Source organism: Hippocampus guttulatus, chromosome 9, assembly GCF_054856545.1.
Source record: "Hippocampus guttulatus isolate MCC_2025c chromosome 9, RoL_Hgut_1.0, whole genome shotgun sequence".
Taxonomy (NCBI): domain Eukaryota; kingdom Metazoa; phylum Chordata; class Actinopteri; order Syngnathiformes; family Syngnathidae; genus Hippocampus; species Hippocampus guttulatus.
In genome coordinates, this window is record NC_141269.1 from 14,368,211 (window position 1) to 14,384,457 (window position 16,247).

At 43.1% G+C, this 16,247-nt stretch overlaps 2 protein-coding genes across 10 annotated transcripts; one reads left to right on the forward strand and one right to left on the reverse strand.

Moving 5' to 3' along the window:
- Window positions 1-411: 411 nt before the first annotated feature.
- On the reverse strand, window positions 412-12,470 carry rfx1b (regulatory factor X, 1b (influences HLA class II expression)). Of its 6 annotated transcripts, none has more exons than XM_086119272.1 (18): window positions 12,363-12,470; window positions 10,864-11,230; window positions 8,144-8,241; window positions 7,972-8,061; window positions 6,664-6,740; window positions 6,284-6,584; window positions 5,818-5,999; window positions 5,624-5,743; window positions 5,413-5,534; window positions 4,790-4,908; window positions 3,599-3,702; window positions 3,373-3,524; window positions 3,197-3,294; window positions 2,061-2,210; window positions 1,755-1,966; window positions 1,527-1,680; window positions 1,365-1,410; window positions 412-1,280 (listed from the first exon to the last, which is right to left on the reverse strand). In XM_086119272.1, exons 2-18 carry the CDS (start codon window positions 11,201-11,203, stop codon window positions 1,105-1,107), a joined length of 2,541 nt encoding a protein of 846 aa, XP_085975398.1. In that variant the 5' UTR covers window positions 11,204-11,230; window positions 12,363-12,470; the 3' UTR covers window positions 412-1,104. The 6 variants fall into 6 exon arrangements, with proteins under 6 accessions (XP_085975398.1, XP_085975395.1, XP_085975396.1 ...); XM_086119269.1 differs by having other exon boundaries at window positions 7,972-8,064; XM_086119270.1 differs by having other exon boundaries at window positions 7,972-8,064; window positions 12,313-12,446.
- rln3b (relaxin 3b) lies at window positions 11,057-16,213 on the forward strand. 4 transcript variants are annotated; one of them, XM_086119277.1, is made up of 6 exons: window positions 11,072-11,204; window positions 13,477-13,554; window positions 13,675-13,871; window positions 13,938-14,084; window positions 15,318-15,659; window positions 15,740-16,213. In XM_086119277.1, exons 5-6 carry the CDS (start codon window positions 15,485-15,487, stop codon window positions 16,018-16,020), a joined length of 456 nt encoding a protein of 151 aa, XP_085975403.1. In that variant the 5' UTR covers window positions 11,072-11,204; window positions 13,477-13,554; window positions 13,675-13,871; window positions 13,938-14,084; window positions 15,318-15,484; the 3' UTR covers window positions 16,021-16,213. The 4 variants fall into 4 exon arrangements, with proteins under 4 accessions (XP_085975405.1, XP_085975403.1, XP_085975406.1 ...); XM_086119280.1 differs by having other exon boundaries at window positions 13,938-14,074; XM_086119276.1 differs by having other exon boundaries at window positions 13,477-13,871; window positions 13,938-15,659.
- Window positions 16,214-16,247: the final 34 nt, after the last annotated feature.

The window sequence follows — 16,247 nt, forward strand, 5'->3', positions numbered from 1 at the left end:
TGAGCTAGCTTGTACAATGTGCTCTTTGTAAAGGGTCAGTTTTAAAGTTCTGCACATCTCCAGGCCTGGTCCATTATTACATGAAAATTGGCTTTGTACTTTGTAGGCATACCACATGTATCCTAAGGCATGTTATGGTCAAACACTATACAATTTGAATATGACACAAGAGGATGAAAAATAAACTTTTAACGCTACAAAACACTGTACAGATTAAAGCGGTTCATCAAGTTAATACACTGGTAACCATGGGTATAAGGTCGCATGTGTTTATGAATTAATCTTATTCAAGTTGCCTTTCATCATGGGTGATGGTTTGTCTTTGTTTGCATGAACAAGTGACTACTCGGTATGTGATCTGGTGAAGGACATGAATAGGGAAGGATAGGCAAAGGAGAGACTACAAACGGCAAAGTTGGCAGCCCCATCACATGGCTCACATAATTTTTAATAGCTACCAAAGGTGATGAAAACAAGGCTACGGAACCCCCATATAAATGCAACAATACACAAGATATAGAATACAAGCTCAGTTAGGCTAGCAATCTCTCAAAGGCACAGCGTATCAGTTTCAGTTGGCCAAATGAAAAAGGACGTACAGAAAGTAAATCAAATATGGCATCCATAACCAGTTGCCATCAGTGACCTCACACAATCCAATCATCTTGATCAAATTTTTTTTGAAAAAAAACCCTGCATAGACATTGCTTAAAAGGCAATGCAAGTGATTTTAGACATCACAAGGACAATTTTTCCACATCATCTGGTTAGCGCTTAAGGCAGGGCAAGGGAGACTCGTGGAAATGTCTTGAGTGTGTAGTCTATCAGGTAAATATGTGGCGTTTGTGCAGGGCTGGACACCGACTGTTCTGGGAAGGCACGGGGATCATCCATGAATACATGACAAAATAGAAACAAAATGCCAACACAGAGAGCATAATTGGCACTCCTGTTTTCTTATAAATGCCCACACTGGACAAACACACTCAACACCAAAGTATCTGAGCTTTTCAGAGCAGTACACACGACAGTGGGTCAGGGATGGGATGAATTGATGGCGTCAAAGCAAAGTGTGGGCATGTGTGTGTGCGTGTGTGTTTTCCTCTAAGACGGTGTGTTGTGTGTCTCTGTCAGAGTGTGCAGGCTTAAATCGGTCCTGGACTGCTTGGCGGGCGGCTCCAACAGCTCCTTGTCTTCCAGCATGCTCAGAGAGCTGGACTGCAAGACCAGATCTGCGCTCTCCTCCTCGCTCTCCTCATCTTCGTCCTCATCTTCCTCATCTGATGGAGAAGAGACGGCGAGGCGTCAAGAGGACTGCCAAAAGAAGACGTTATGGCCAGCAGCACCAAGTGTGCTGATGTTACCTTTTTCCAGGTCCGGAGTGGATCGGCTCTTGACTGTGCTGGCAAACTACAATACAGAAGAGGAATGCTACAAATCAGACAAGTTTGAGCAAACCTTGAAAGCAGAATATCCCCAACTTTTTGTGAGTGTTGAATGTTATTTCCCCATTTTCAGACACTCACTTCTCCCATGACGGCAACTGGAGTCTCTCCTTTGGCCTGAGCCACTCTGTGCTCGATCAGGTAGTACATGTACTCGTCGTACAGCAAGCGGATGAGGTGAAAGGATCCGAAGCTGGCTGCGCTGCGCAGGGTCAGGTCTCGAATGACCATCGAACTAGTGGGTGCCAAGACGTGTTTAGACTTTTAACACACTGCAAGACAAATAATGTCTGGCCAGCAACCTCTCACCTGTAGAAGGACCAGTTGAGCAGAAAGACCTTGGCGGCCTTGGGCAGAGCAACGGGGTTGGCCTCGTAAGGTTTGAGCACCTGAGAGACCACGCCACCCAGCCAGGAGGCCCACTGCTCCAAGGAGTTCTGCTGCTGCAGGGTCATTTTAAAGTCTTGCTCAAGCCGCTGGACGATGCGGTCCTCACACTGACACACCCATGACGCTTGTTCCTGTGAGGGGCGAGGTAGGGGGAGACAGGCCCATTAGGTTCCGTGACGTGACGCTTAGCTTGTGTTCTTCCGAGCGGCTTGCCGCCCAGCGGACCTGAACGTTGGTGAAATCCACACGGTTGAGGTCAGAGAGCATCTGGTTGATCTGAGCAGAGTTCTGGAGGACGGCGCGGGCTGCCTGTGCCAGGTGGTTCAAGCTGGTATAGCGACGCAGCGTTTGGGAGAAAGAGCCCACGCACACCACCTAAGGGAGTGACGCGGTATGCGCAACACAAAATGGGACATTTTCAGACATCCGTAAGCAACTGCTCTCAATTTTACTCCTGACTTTTTGCAACTTGCTTCGATGATGACGTCACATACAATTGAAAGAGAATAGAAAATCAACTTCGGTTGAGATCTTAATTGAGGAATAAGACATGGAGCAACATGAATCGAGAGCAATGATGATAAGAGATTGGCTGAGGCAAAATATTGACCAACCGTGACCTTATTTAATTTAATACTTTTGTCAGCTTCAAGAATCATTCAAAGAGTTGGTTGTGTGAAGTTGACAGTACTGGCAAAATTATGGAAACACATTGTTTTGACAGCATATTAGTCAGGGCAATGCAACTTACTATAAAATCCTATGAATAATAGTCATTTTTTGCCACCCCGCCTAAGATAAAAAATAAAAATAAAAATTGAGAGGGGTTATTATGCAGGGGGTAATAAGAAATGAAAATTCTTCACATTGTTTAGACGCTTACCAATATAAAGAGTTGTTTTTTAAAAAAATGATAAAATGAGAAAAACAGCATATAGTGCAGGAACAACATTTTCAAAAACATTATTTTAAAACTGCTTTGAAAGACTTAAATCATAGGTATAGGAAGGGAGAATCGTTTTCAACCTAAATTTAAAAGCATTCACTTTATTGGTATGTTTCAAATTTTTTCTTCATTCACATTATTTACTCTGATAGTACAAGATACCAGCAAAACGGGGGACCGTCTTAAACACAAGAGAAGAAAACAGCTTTTTGAGGGTGTTTTTTTTTAAAATATATACACAGGTACACTATTCACAGGATTTTACGTTGTTTCTTTAATAATTACATGTGACAACCTCATTTATTTTCTTGTGCTCAGTGCGAGTATTATGTAAGCTAATAAAAAAGTGAGACGATTTAAGTACAGAGTGCAAGTACTTTGGCTACCAGTGGAAAGTATGTAATTGCACACAAACCTTAATGCGGACCATCTCTTCTGGGATGTTCATCATGGCGCCGGACAGCCAGCTCTCCAGACTCTTCGCAAAATTACGGATGGCCTGAGTTAAGGCACCTGCGAAACAAACAAAGGTGTTGAAATTCACCAGGTCGGACTTACTTTGTGCGCCTTTTTCATCTCCCGCATCCTTACTGGGGATGGGTCGGAGCACATCGGGGATGAGGATTTCCACCAGTGTCTGATAGAGCAGGTTGTCACACGCTCTCGTCCAGTGTAGTACGGGCTCAAACTTACACAGCAGCACAAGGCACGATTTTGGCAGACGTTTCTCCGACTCGTGGTGACTGGAAGGGCAAAAGTTTGCGATTGTTGTAGTGGGGGTGGTGGCGGGTCAAGGTGTTTAGCTTTTGATACTCACAGGTTGAGCGTTTCGGGGTCACTGCCTTGGCTGAACCTCCAGAAGGACTTCCAAAGTGTCTCCACAAGAGTGAACTGGAGGTTCACCATCACATCCAGAACGGCCTGTTGACAAGGAATGGGGGGAAAAAAAGGATAGAAGAGGTCAGCAGATCTTGCTGTCAAATCTGCATTTGCTGAAAACTGAAGTGAAGAAAACATTTCAGCTGAAAACTGAAGTGAACTGTAGAATGTGAGCCTCGTGATCCTTGGAAAAGTTAGACATGTTGAGATCGGCTTCGAGAATTGCCAAATTACTAACATGTCACGCTACCATAACATATAGCAGGAGAGAGCGACCTAGGTGAGTCGGTGAGGATTTTATTTCACAGCATATCTTGTATTCAGGTATTACTTTAAATGAGCACTGATGAAATGCTAACATGCTCGCAGTTCCTATGCCAACATATAGCAAGATGGCAACCTGAGCCGAGAAAGCGCAGGGGTTGCGAAGAGTTTAACATCATGCCCTGTATTCCGGAACTACAGAAGAATCTAGAAGTTTTCATGATAGTTTGTTTTTAATTAAATCCGCCAGTTTTACTTTGTTTTTGGAGCAAGTTTATTAGTTTACATTTTTAATGTATGTTTTGAGTTCAAGATTAAAAAAAAGAAATACAGGTCAGTAATTATATACAGTCATAACTCGGTTTTCGACCATAATCCGCTCCAGAAGGCTGTTCGAAAACCGAAACCACGCTCTTTTTTAAAAAAGAAATCTTTATTGAACACATCTGCTCACAATGGAACGCTACACGAGGAAGCGTCACTTCCTCGTCTATCCGAGGAAGCGTCACTTCTTCGTGTAAGGAAGGCGAGAGGAGTCATTTGGCGCATTCAAGTGCGCTCAGTTTGGTCGAGAACCGATTTTCGGTCAAAATCCGAGACATAAAAAAAACTCGAAATTTTTGGTCAAAAACCGATTTGGTCGAGAACAGAGATGTTCGAAAACCCAGGTTTGACTGTATGTATGTGTGTGTGTATATATATATATATATATATAAAGGGCAATTCACACCCGCCTTCCTTCTTCTGTTTCTACGGATGTACAGCAATATCAAAATAGACACATTTCAAATAAAGCCTGAAAGCTCATGTTTGATATTAAGTGACAAAGACAAAAACAAGATATGTTGGCTTGTCAATTGCCTACCTCACAGTGTTCCCTGTAGAGTGTCTGAAAGGCCTTGAGGTGTTCAGGCAGGATCCCATCAGGCAGGTTGCGCGCTTGCACATTCATGTCAACAAACTCAGGCAACGGATGTGATGCTTCTACACAAGATGGAGGAGACACTGGAGTCACCACTGTACAGTATATTCTCTTTCACTTAAAATTTTATTTCGGGGTGCGGGCGGACATACAATAATATGCAAAACACTATTGAACACATTAGGGATGTCCCCGAATCAATCATGTGATCGGAAATCAGGGCCAATCGCGTATTTTCAACTGATGCAGTATCGGCTGAAACAGATCGGTTTTATTCATTTTCTGAACAACAAAATAATACATTTTAAAAAATAGAGAACTTTGAGTTTATTTTGATGCTATTGGCACTGATTTGGTGGAATAGTCGAAATAATATCATATTATATAAATTAATAATCGCTGATACACACTCTTTTTTTTTGTCCTCAATACATTGCCTAAAAGTATCGGATCAGGACTCGGTATCGGCAGATACTTCAAACCAAAGACTCCAATTCGGATTTGGATGACAAAGCGTGATCGGGACATCCCTCATACACATTCAACTCTATGTGGCAGTTCCTCACCCAGGAACTGCTGATAGTGCTGCACCTGCGCCGAAATATCACAAACCACTCCTGCCTGCTGCTGTGATGCCCCCCCTGATGTCCCATTGGTGACCCCCTCTGTTTTCTGAACTGCCTTGATCCTTTTGGACAGAACACACCCAGGTCAGAACAATGACAAGGGTCAGTCGGTTACTGGCGTGCCTCTTTGTATAATAGCCTACAAGGATACCTGCTTTTCTGTGAAAATGGCTGCTGCCGCATTGCCATGTGCTGCTGTTCATCCATCAGTCTAAGCAGAGGGGAGCCAGATTTGATCCTGAGTCCATAGTAGTGGTACTTTGAGTTCCCCCTGAAACACGCGTGTCAAGGCTTACGACGGGGTGGTGTGCAAGACGATTACAACCTTGAGCATTGTGCACATACCGGGTCCCAAGCCTTCGAGTGCGAAGGCCCATGAAGACAGACCTGATGAGTTTGCCAAAGGAGGCGGCATTGACGGGTTCCAGCTTTTGCTCCTGGCAGTGTAGCAGGTAGTGGTAATACAGGGTGCAGCGAGGCAAACTCACCCCCTCCGCACCTTCGTAGTTGTCACATAGCCACTGCACCTGAAGAGCACAGCTACCACGGTCACGTTCCGCCATAGCCACGGACATCCAGCGCATCCAGAAAGCAATCACATTTTTTCCACATTTTGTTATATTATGGGATCATTTTCAAATCAAATTAATTCATTTCCTTTTTTTCTCAGAGCTCCACACGCAACACCTCATTAGGAGAACATGACAAATGTATTTAAAATACAATCTAAGAAATGTGGGGTATTGTGTGCTGAATTGGGGGGGGAAATGAATTATCTGACAGCTAAATCACATTAAGGTGGAGTACTCACAGTGGCCGGAGGGGCACGTGAATTTGGACTGGAGTAGCTCTGACCTCCTCCTCCTCCTGTTGTTCCCGCCCCCCCTCCTAACAAATAAGCCCCCTGAATGACATAACCGGCCCCACTCGCGGAGGTGCCCCCGCTCGTTGCAGCTGCTGCTCCCACAGACGAGGAGAGAGGCTGCGAAGTGACGGAGCCGCTGATGTCGGACTCCGAGCTAGATGTGGCCTCGTAGAAGTTGGAGGAGGAGGAGGCGGGAGGGGTTTGAGAGTAGAGGGGTGAGTCGGAGAAAGAGTAGCTGCTCGGCCGGCTGGAGGAAGACGCAAAGATTTGTTACTGGAAGGCTCTGAAAGATGAGACATGCAAACATGGAAACGTCCTTGTCTCACATAGCTGATGTGTTGAAAGCATTGTCCGCGCCTCCACTTTCCACGTACTGCACCTGGCTGGAGTACACCTGCTCCACCTTGACAGAAAACAAGGGAAGAGGAGAAGTGACCTGACCTGCTAATTTTGACCTGACCTGCTAATTTCACAACAACAACAACTCGGCATCAATTAGGACACTGGGATCAGTGCCTCTCCCCTGTACTCTAGTGCCCTACACAATATTGTGAGTGCGTCAGTGTGGAGTGCTGTTTGTATGTGTAATGATGTATATACTGTAATGCATTCAATGTTGCCCACACTGCACCTGAAAAAGCAGTGAACAATGAATTGTCAATAGAAAAGCTACATAGCTGATGATGCATTACACTGTTTCTGGGGACTTGCTGGATTTCCAGCATGAGACAAATTCATGAAGTGTGGCGTGAAATATCTTCATAAAGTAGAGTAATAAATCACAATATGGATGGACAAAAAGGTTTTAAAAAACATTTGTTGAATACACTCAGCTTGAAACAATCAGGTTATTTTATTGATTTCTTCAATATTTATTACAGCAGGTAAACCGGCTGGGGTTGATTCGGTAGTTATTTAAATTATGTGATAGCAATGATGTATAGTTTTGTATGTAGCATGTAGGTGAACAACCACTCAGAGAGGTGACCCGCTGCTAATAACAAAGTGGAAATGTTTATTTTCATTTTATACTTTATTAGAAAGCCAAATTCTTTTTTTTTTTAAATAGAGGCGGCAGTTAATTATTACAATCCGTCTCCTCGATTATGTATTATCAAACGTCCCAAAGCTTTGCAATTGCTTTCACATGGGATGAACAGGAAACTATCGAAACAACAGTAACAGGCCGGTTACTAACGCACATCCTGACGTTCTCTACTGGGGGTGGAGTGGTGTTCAAAAACATTTCAAGACACCTTGGGGGCTAGCAGTTGGACGTTTGCTTGTCCATCTCCTGCTTATCACTCAGTTCTTGTTTATCTATCTCCATTAGCAAGAGACTTAAAACCGAGTATGGTTACTTTCCTTTCATTTTAGTTACTAGCAACACTGCAACACCTTTATGAGTAAGGTCCAGCAAAATAAATATACAGTGCAACCTCCAAAGTACTGTGACAAATAAGCCTGGAAGAAATGAAGAGAATTTAGATGCCTTCCAAAGGAAAACTGTTTTGAATATAGCAACCAGCATCAAAGAACAGATGTTCAACTTTGGTGGTTCTACTGTAAATGGTTCGCTACATAAGATAATTATAATGGCGATGGAATAATTCTTGTTCGATGTTTGTCTTTACCTCTTGGTTGATGTGTGCCGATTGCAGGTTGTTGACGTGTCCTGACTGAATCCTCTTGCCGGCCTGCAGCACCGTCTGCAACACTGACCTCTGCTGGTGAAAACAGTCACGACGTCAGCATGAAACTAGCGTGGCGATCGTTAACCTCTTCGAGTAGAGGACGATGTCTTACCTGAGTGGTGGTCTGCACTGGCTGGACCACCTGAGTAGGCACACCTGGGGCTGGTGAGCTTGATTCTGACAGACTGTCATTGGAGTGAGCAGAACCCTCTGGGGCACCAAACAAGTAGAATGAGAAAGAGAGACTTGACAGAGCAGCAGCAAAAAAAGTCATAATAATAATAATAATAATAATAAAACATTTTATTTGTGGGCGCCTTTCTAAGAACTCAAGGACACCTTACAACAAGCAGTTAAAAAACAAATACAATGTTAAAAACAAAATCAAATAGAGTACAACTCACGACATGCGTCTTGCAAATTGTACTGAAAGCCACTGTAGAACATCCCATGTGTGTGTTTTTGGTTCAGCGGGGGAGAAAGTGGCACAAATGCACTCGTCTCTGCTTTAAATCTTGTGGAGGGGACGACAGCCTCGGACAGCTAATCTCCCCAGATGGAGAGAAATCCCTCCATCTTGTAAACATGCATATCAAATGCGAGAGGAAAATGAGACATACGAGGGATGTTGGCTACAAGATGATGGACAACATGTGCAGGGAAGGCTTAGGCACTTCCTTTTTGACAAATGGATTTCTCAATTTGGCTTACTGCAACGTGACGCTTGTACTTCTCCAAGTTGACAAAGCAACCGCTGACTCATTTTGAATGTAAAATACAAATCACTGATAAACAAAGTTGTCAATGTTGCGACCTAGATGTCCCGCCGAGACACCTCGCTGAGCTGAGCTGCATCTTGTAACTTGTGGAACAAACCTTTATATCTTTCCTGTGAGGGCAGTGATTGTACCACCCAAATGGACTCTCTCCCTCTCTCTCTGTTACTACTCTTCTCAGTGAGTGGCTGATCGATGTGATAGACGTTCTCCTGCTTCTAACTTGTCAATACATCTGAAATGAAAGCACAGCTGTAGGCAGATCATGAACTATGAAATGCTAGGAGGGACTGGGAAGGGGCCACCTGGACGTCCACGCTTGATTATTGTCCAATGACAAAAATTTGCACAACACACGTACTCACCTTAGCGTCAGATAAGACATTCCAAAATGTACTCATTAACACTCCCTTGTTTCATTCAGTCTTTTGAAGACAGGCTATGTATGTTTATACTATAGCCAAATGTAAAGCAGCCTTCCATCACAAATGCAAACAGATTGATGGAAGCATTGTGGTGAAAATGATTCATTCTCCCGCAAATGATAAATACTGGCTCGAATAAGTTCTAGCGGTTATCAAGATGATTGAATAGGCCTTCGCACACAACCCCCCCCCCACCTGCCCTAACGTGTGACTTTGTGGATGAGCGTATACTGTGTTACTTGACACTAGCAGACAAAAATATCCACGAAGACACAGACCGAAAATAAACATCCAGAAAAAGACTTTCCTAAGGCCTCTTTCATTCTCTTCTGGTTAAGAGCAGATTTTCAAAATGCCAAATATTTTGTATGACATTTACCAGTACTATATATAAAACATCATATTTTTCACTGAAAGGGGAGCAGTTTACATTAATTCACAACTCACAGCCAGAAAAACACTTATTTGCAACATTAACAGCCAACTTATGTTGCCATGGTTGCGCATTTCCTTGTTAGTAATTGGGAAATGCCGCTATTTCATTAGCTACATCTACATTATGATCACACTAACTCTCCAGCAAACTCAAAAAGCTGCTGCATTCCACCCCTCACATTGAGTACAATGTAACCTAGCAACCACATGCATCACATTATTGTGGTCTGCTCCTCCACACACACACACACACACACACGCACACACAATATTACTGAGTGTGCAGACGATGGTAATTATGACTAAACACAGAGCTGACGAAACACTATGACCACAAATTAAAAGGGTTAGATAATGGCAGGAAAATAATTAGTTAACCCTTTTGCTTTTGGTGATTACTGCATTTCTGTGCTTGCAATTATCGTATCGCATTATCTTTATTTACAGCACTGACTGATTTGCTATGAATTTAAAAGTAACTGCTGGCATTATTAAAATTGGCTGAAACCGTGGTGACACTAAACGCTGTTTAAAATAACATCACATCATCTTTAGAACAGACAGAGCAGGATCTACATAGGAGATGAGAGCTGTATTTTACCCACAATAAAAGAGTTATCTTTCATTATTATTCCAGTGAATTGTTTTTGCGACATAACTTGCCACAAATTTTGGTCCTAAGCACTTTGGAAAGAGGAGTGGTCTCCAGGTCACCCCCCAAGGACCACATGAGTAGCCTGTAAGTCTGATCTAAAATTAGCTAACCAATGATGAGACATTGTGATGTTCTCGGAAAGTTGAGGAAGAGACCACTGAAAGAGATTTATAGAAATATAGTGACATTTCCCTGTTTCTGACCTTGTTAAATGATTGTTGAGTTTTATTGTGAGAATCATTGACAGGATCAGTGTCTTTCCAAAGATGAATATTGTATCATTATTTTATAAGAACAATTAGTTAATTTAAGCAAAGCGGGGTTTTTTTCTCAAATGTGTGCATATCAAACTGACAGCCTCGTCATTATTCAGTCCACCAAAAATAGCTCTGTTTGAAAGAGCTGGTGTAGACCAATGCATTTCTTTAAAACAGTGCATCCTGGTCAACAACTAAGACCTAAAGAGTACTCATAATGATTGTGAAAGCTACACAATGAATATGTGTGTTAAGTATTCGATAGTTTGACACATGTCGCTTACCTGTAACCGTCACTATGATGTACTGGGGTGAGGTGCTCTGACCATTCTTCTGGGCCACTGTGTGCTGGATTTCAGGGCTTATGTAGTGCTGTGTGGGAGCTGCTAGAACAGCTGCCTTCTGGCTCTGAGTCTGGGTAGGTGGGGCTTGGGAAGAAAGTGCTTCCTGTCCACTTTTGACTGATTGGTTGGCTGATGCAATGCTCCCAGAGGTGAGTGGTAGTCCGGCCAGGAAGTGTGCTCCTGTCTTGGTGGAAGAGGGTGTGGTGGAAGCCGGCGTTGCTATGGTTACCGTGTTGGTCTGCTGAGGCTGGAGGTCTTCCGAGTATCCAGGGGTTGCCATGGTAACCAATGCTTTCAGGCGCTACTTCTGTTGATTGAGAGAGAGACGGATCTCAATAGCGAATATCCTATAAACATGTCTTTGACGTCATATCCACTTGTGTTATTCCCATAGTCTGCGCGCGCGCGTGTGTGTGCGCGCGCGTGCGTCAGAAGAGGAAGTAAGGTTTTATCTCTAACGCCGAGCAATATTATTGAACTTCTAGAGCTACAGTCCACCGCAAATGTATAAAAATCAAGCAACCAACAGGCAACAATTCATTTTCAATGGTAATAATGTTAGCAATGGCTATTCATGCGAACTGTAACATTTACTAACTACTAATTCCAGTTTTTGATAGCCAAATTAATATATATTGTAACATTATCACCTCTGTAGCTAAGACTAGATTCACATGCACAATTAGTGGACCCAACCATTCAGGACTTTACACCAACACAACTTATTATCAAGCACTCCGGTGTGCACCCACACGGTAAACACGACGCGTAGATGATCAGCCACCACGTCGAGTCACGGGAGTGAAAGTGTCGCAACAAAAACTTTTCCTAAGTGGTTTGAAGGAGTATCTAAGACATATCTCCCAAATACGCACGTTTGGAGCGGGGAAGTGATTCAAAAAAGTGAATAATATGTGTGGGATTGTAACATAGCTCTGCTTGCTTGAAGGTATGTTGAGTTAGCGAGAGTGATAGCTTGCCCAGCTAGCAGCTCGTGTCAGATAGTAAGCTTCATGTGCGCTTGAGCTGGCGAAGCTGTTGGCTAGAAACCAACGCCAGCGTGCCTGTAATTCTTCGACCAGGACATGAAGACGACTAGGAGCCAATTGTGTTCGAAGTTAAACGTGACACTCCACGAAAAGTGAATACAATAGTCGGGGTGAAAGTAGGGTAGTCACAAGCGTTAAAACGCACCCGCCATCTTGTGTTCCGATCAGAGATCTGACATCGCCATAACAACCGCCTGCGTACGTAAAAAAGCTAGCAACCAATTTCATCACCGACATGCTCGAACACTTTCAGCAAACACAAACGAATACACAAACAAAAACAGCCATGCAACTTTAGGGAGCACGAAATAATAATACAAGCTCATTTTGAGGAGTTCACCTCTGTTTTCCCCCGGTATTATCCTTTTTAGTGCTAAGTTTTCCCCTTACATTCGGGTTGTTGTTGACTCCCGTTGCTTGGTTCTTGTCGCCAGGACTACCGTGACTATGGCGCCTTGCTTTCACCGGGGCAACTGTTGCTAGCCTCTTGCCTAAGCCCCGCTCCCTACTATATGTTGATTGGACCACTTGGGATATGGTCTTACGTCACGAACAATACTCGTCTCATAATGGACAATCGCCACTGCCTGTCACTCTCACCCGGGCCAAACGTCTCATGACTACTTGGGAGTTTCTGTGAAGACTCGCATGTTGGCGTCGAGATTTCCTCGGAGGTGGAATGAAAGTCTAACTCATCGGGAGCATTATTGTGTCTTCACTTTCTTATGCCAAATGAAAATGAATACTTATTTCAACATGACGAATAACATTTCGATTCATTTCACTGACATAGTTTTAACAAATTCGAATAACACCTAAAAAAAAGTGTCATTCTCAGCAAAACAACAAACAGCGTGTACTTAAGGACTCCTGTTTAATGTTCTGCTATTTTAGTAGGTTAAAATTGTTTTTAAAACAATGTAACATTTTAATACAGTTTTTAAAACAATGTAACATTTTAATACAGCATAGTGGTGCATATTGTTAGCGCATCTCCCACATGCTCAAGGATCAGGATTTTAAATTCAGCTCAGGCCATACTGCGTGGAGTTTGCAGGTTCTCCTGGTGCCCATGTGAAATTTTTATACACTTCCCTCCAAAAATATTGTAATTATGAGGCATATTCCTTAAATTTTGCTGGAGATGTTTAGGTTTCAAATCAAATGATGAATCCGAGCCAAGGCATTAACAGACAATCTTTAATTTCCATGTATGCAGTGGTGTATTGCAGTGTCTTGTATTTGATGCACATCTGAGAAGACAGCATTATTTTATAACAAAACAATTCGATTTCTAGGTAAACAAAAGTACTGAAACGGAATCTTGATAAAACCTCCTTATTCTTAGCTTGCAATAGCTGCATCAAATCCCTGATACATTGGCAATACTAACCCTTTGCAGGTTTGTTTTGTAATGTTGTTTTCAATGCTTGACTTGGCCAATCTAAAACCATCCAATTATTTTTTATGACTATCTATCTATCTATCTATTGAATTGTTTCAGGCCATGCTTCCTCAACAGCTACAGGAAGTATGTCCTCGTTTGGGCCTCTTTGAGGATGGAGTTGGCCTTCCACTTCAGGTACTGAGAGACTGTCATTCCTAGGAACTTAAAGTCTCAATGGTTGACACGGGGCAGTTGGACAGCATGGGGGCATCTGTGGCAAAGAATGTTTCCTAAAGTCCAAGATCACCTCTACAGGCTTGAGCGTGTTCGCCTCCAGATTGTGTTGGCCACACTGAAGCGCAACTATGCAGACTCGTTGCCATTGTTGATGACGTCGATGGCTGTGCTGCTGTCTGGAAACTTCAGGAATTTGACAGCTGCACGTTGCGGCACAGCCATTGGCGAAAAGAGAAAAGAGCAGCAGAGAAAGGACACTTCCTTTGGGGGCCCCGGTAATGATGGTGCATGTGGATGAAACAGTTTTCCCCAGCCTCACTCGCTGTGTCCTTGCTTGTTAGGAAGCTGTAAATCCTCCTGAGGATGGCAAGAGAGACGCTGAGCTGGAGGAGCTCGGAGGAACGGAGGTCAGGGATGATGGTCCTGAATCCAGAGCTAAAATCCAAACGATCCTCCTGTCGGTCCCTGCACCATTGAGGTGATCCAGGGTAAAATGCAACTTTGTGTTGACTACATCATCCACCCACCTGTTTGCTTGGAACACAAACGGCAGAGAGTTCAGCAGTCTAAGCAACCGCTGACTCATTTTGAATGTAAAATACAAATCGCTGACAAACAAAGTTGTCAATGTTACGACCTAGATGTCCCACCGAGACACCTCGCAGGTCCTGTGATACTCGTTGCCAGTCCAGTATGAGACGTACAAAGGACTTCATGGCCACATACGTTAGATATCATCCATCAATCCACCCATCCAACCATCCGAGTGATTTGCATCCTGTGGTGTAGCCTCTGCTCATTTTGCCCAAAATTTAAAACAGTTTCCACAAATAAAAGTTCTCCAACATGCGTTCATCAAGATAAACAAAGGACGAAGAATAATAGCACACTTAGCATCCATTTTTAATACCCCAGTTGAAATTATTTGGTTTTCTTAAATGAGCCACTGCTCACTCAGCCATCATTGTGAGGTAAGCCAACATTAGAATGGCTTTTGTTACCATGGTGACCAGGCGCAAGGCTAAGGGATATTGTCGACTTGCTCTAAAAGTGTGAATATGAACAGCTCAGAGCATGAGAGACAATGAAAGCATTTCACTCATCAACACTACATGACTTAGCCATGGAATTACTCTTGTCAGATGCATGCATTTGGCGCATGCAGTGGACACACTGCCAAACGCGAATTGATTACAATTTGGCAAAATTCAGAGCTGCTTGCTAGTAGACGAATTTTCGGAAATGGGCAACGAATAAAAACATGACTATGTTGCATAATTTCACACTTCATGGGCGGGAATGCACTCCCAAATATTTGTACATAATGAATTAAAAGTAAGTTTGTATCATATTGTTTACTACACTTTAATTAAAGTTTCAGGGTAGGATTGTAATTCCTTAGACCATGTAACAGTGTAGAATGTGTGTATGAGCATTCATGTCTGTGCATAACAGACAGACCAAACAAGATTTACCAGAGATGTTGAGCAACCTAAATTGATGAGAAAGTGATCTCTATTCAATTTCTTGTTGAGAAGATGCCAGGACTGAGATATTGTTGTGTGTCACACAAAGCACAAAAACAATAGTGAGGGCAGAAAGGCCAAATAAAAGGTCGCAGGTGATTAGATAGCAGAGTGCTCTGTTGACGTCACCTGTGGCATCATTTGCTATATTCCCAGAACTTTTCTGTTACTGGATGTGCATTGTTTCCCCAAAAGGTCTCAGCTCTTATCTTTGGATGTGACAAAGACCAAAGGTGCTTCTCTGAGAAACTGAGGCCTATATAAGATGTCCAAAATGAAACAGTCAGCAAATAGGTACCTCATTTGGGTTTGTCGAGACCTTTTCTGCACAGTGAGACAACGACAGCAGATCTTTGAGGAACATGTGGAAGGCAGCACTCCTGACATTGTGTTTCTTGGTGGCACTGGTAGGCAAGGTACGGCCGAGTGAAGCCCATACCTCTTTCTATGGAATGAAACTCTGCGGTAGAGAATTTATACGTGCTGTCATTTTTACCTGTGGTGGCTCTCGCTGGAGGAGAAGCATTGGAGATGCAGGTAAGCCTGCCTGTAAAGTGAAGTAAATCGTTTATAAAATTATTCATTCTATAAGAAGTTGTAATTTCTCTTCATATCAGCTCTTATTGGAGATGAGGCTTTTGACCAATGGAATCCAAATCCTTTCCTTCAAATGGCCAGTGAGCAGGATCCTGCACAATCCAACGTATGGAAGGACCCGACATTTGATGTGGCATCTGTCGCCGCTGGATTCAGCCGCTTGGCTCGCTCGCCAATCTCGGAAGAGGTCTTGGAGGCTCTCCGAAGTGCAGATAGAAAAGGACGGGATGTTGTGGTGGGACTGTCCAATGCCTGTTGCAAGTGGGGCTGCAGCAAGAGTGAAATCAGCTCCTTGTGCTAAACACTGTCCCATCTCACATGCAGTGTTCTACTTTTTGAATTTTCAAAAATTTTACATGTATCCATGATTTGAGCTGCTTTTCCCCACTCGGGTTGTGGGCTATTTTACATCCAAGTCATTAATTGTGTGACTATATGATTTTTCGTGCATAGGTGGGCTAGACTAATTTTGTGTGTATGTTCAATAAAGTCGTGTGTCATTAGTAAGAAACTGTCTTCCTCTTCTTG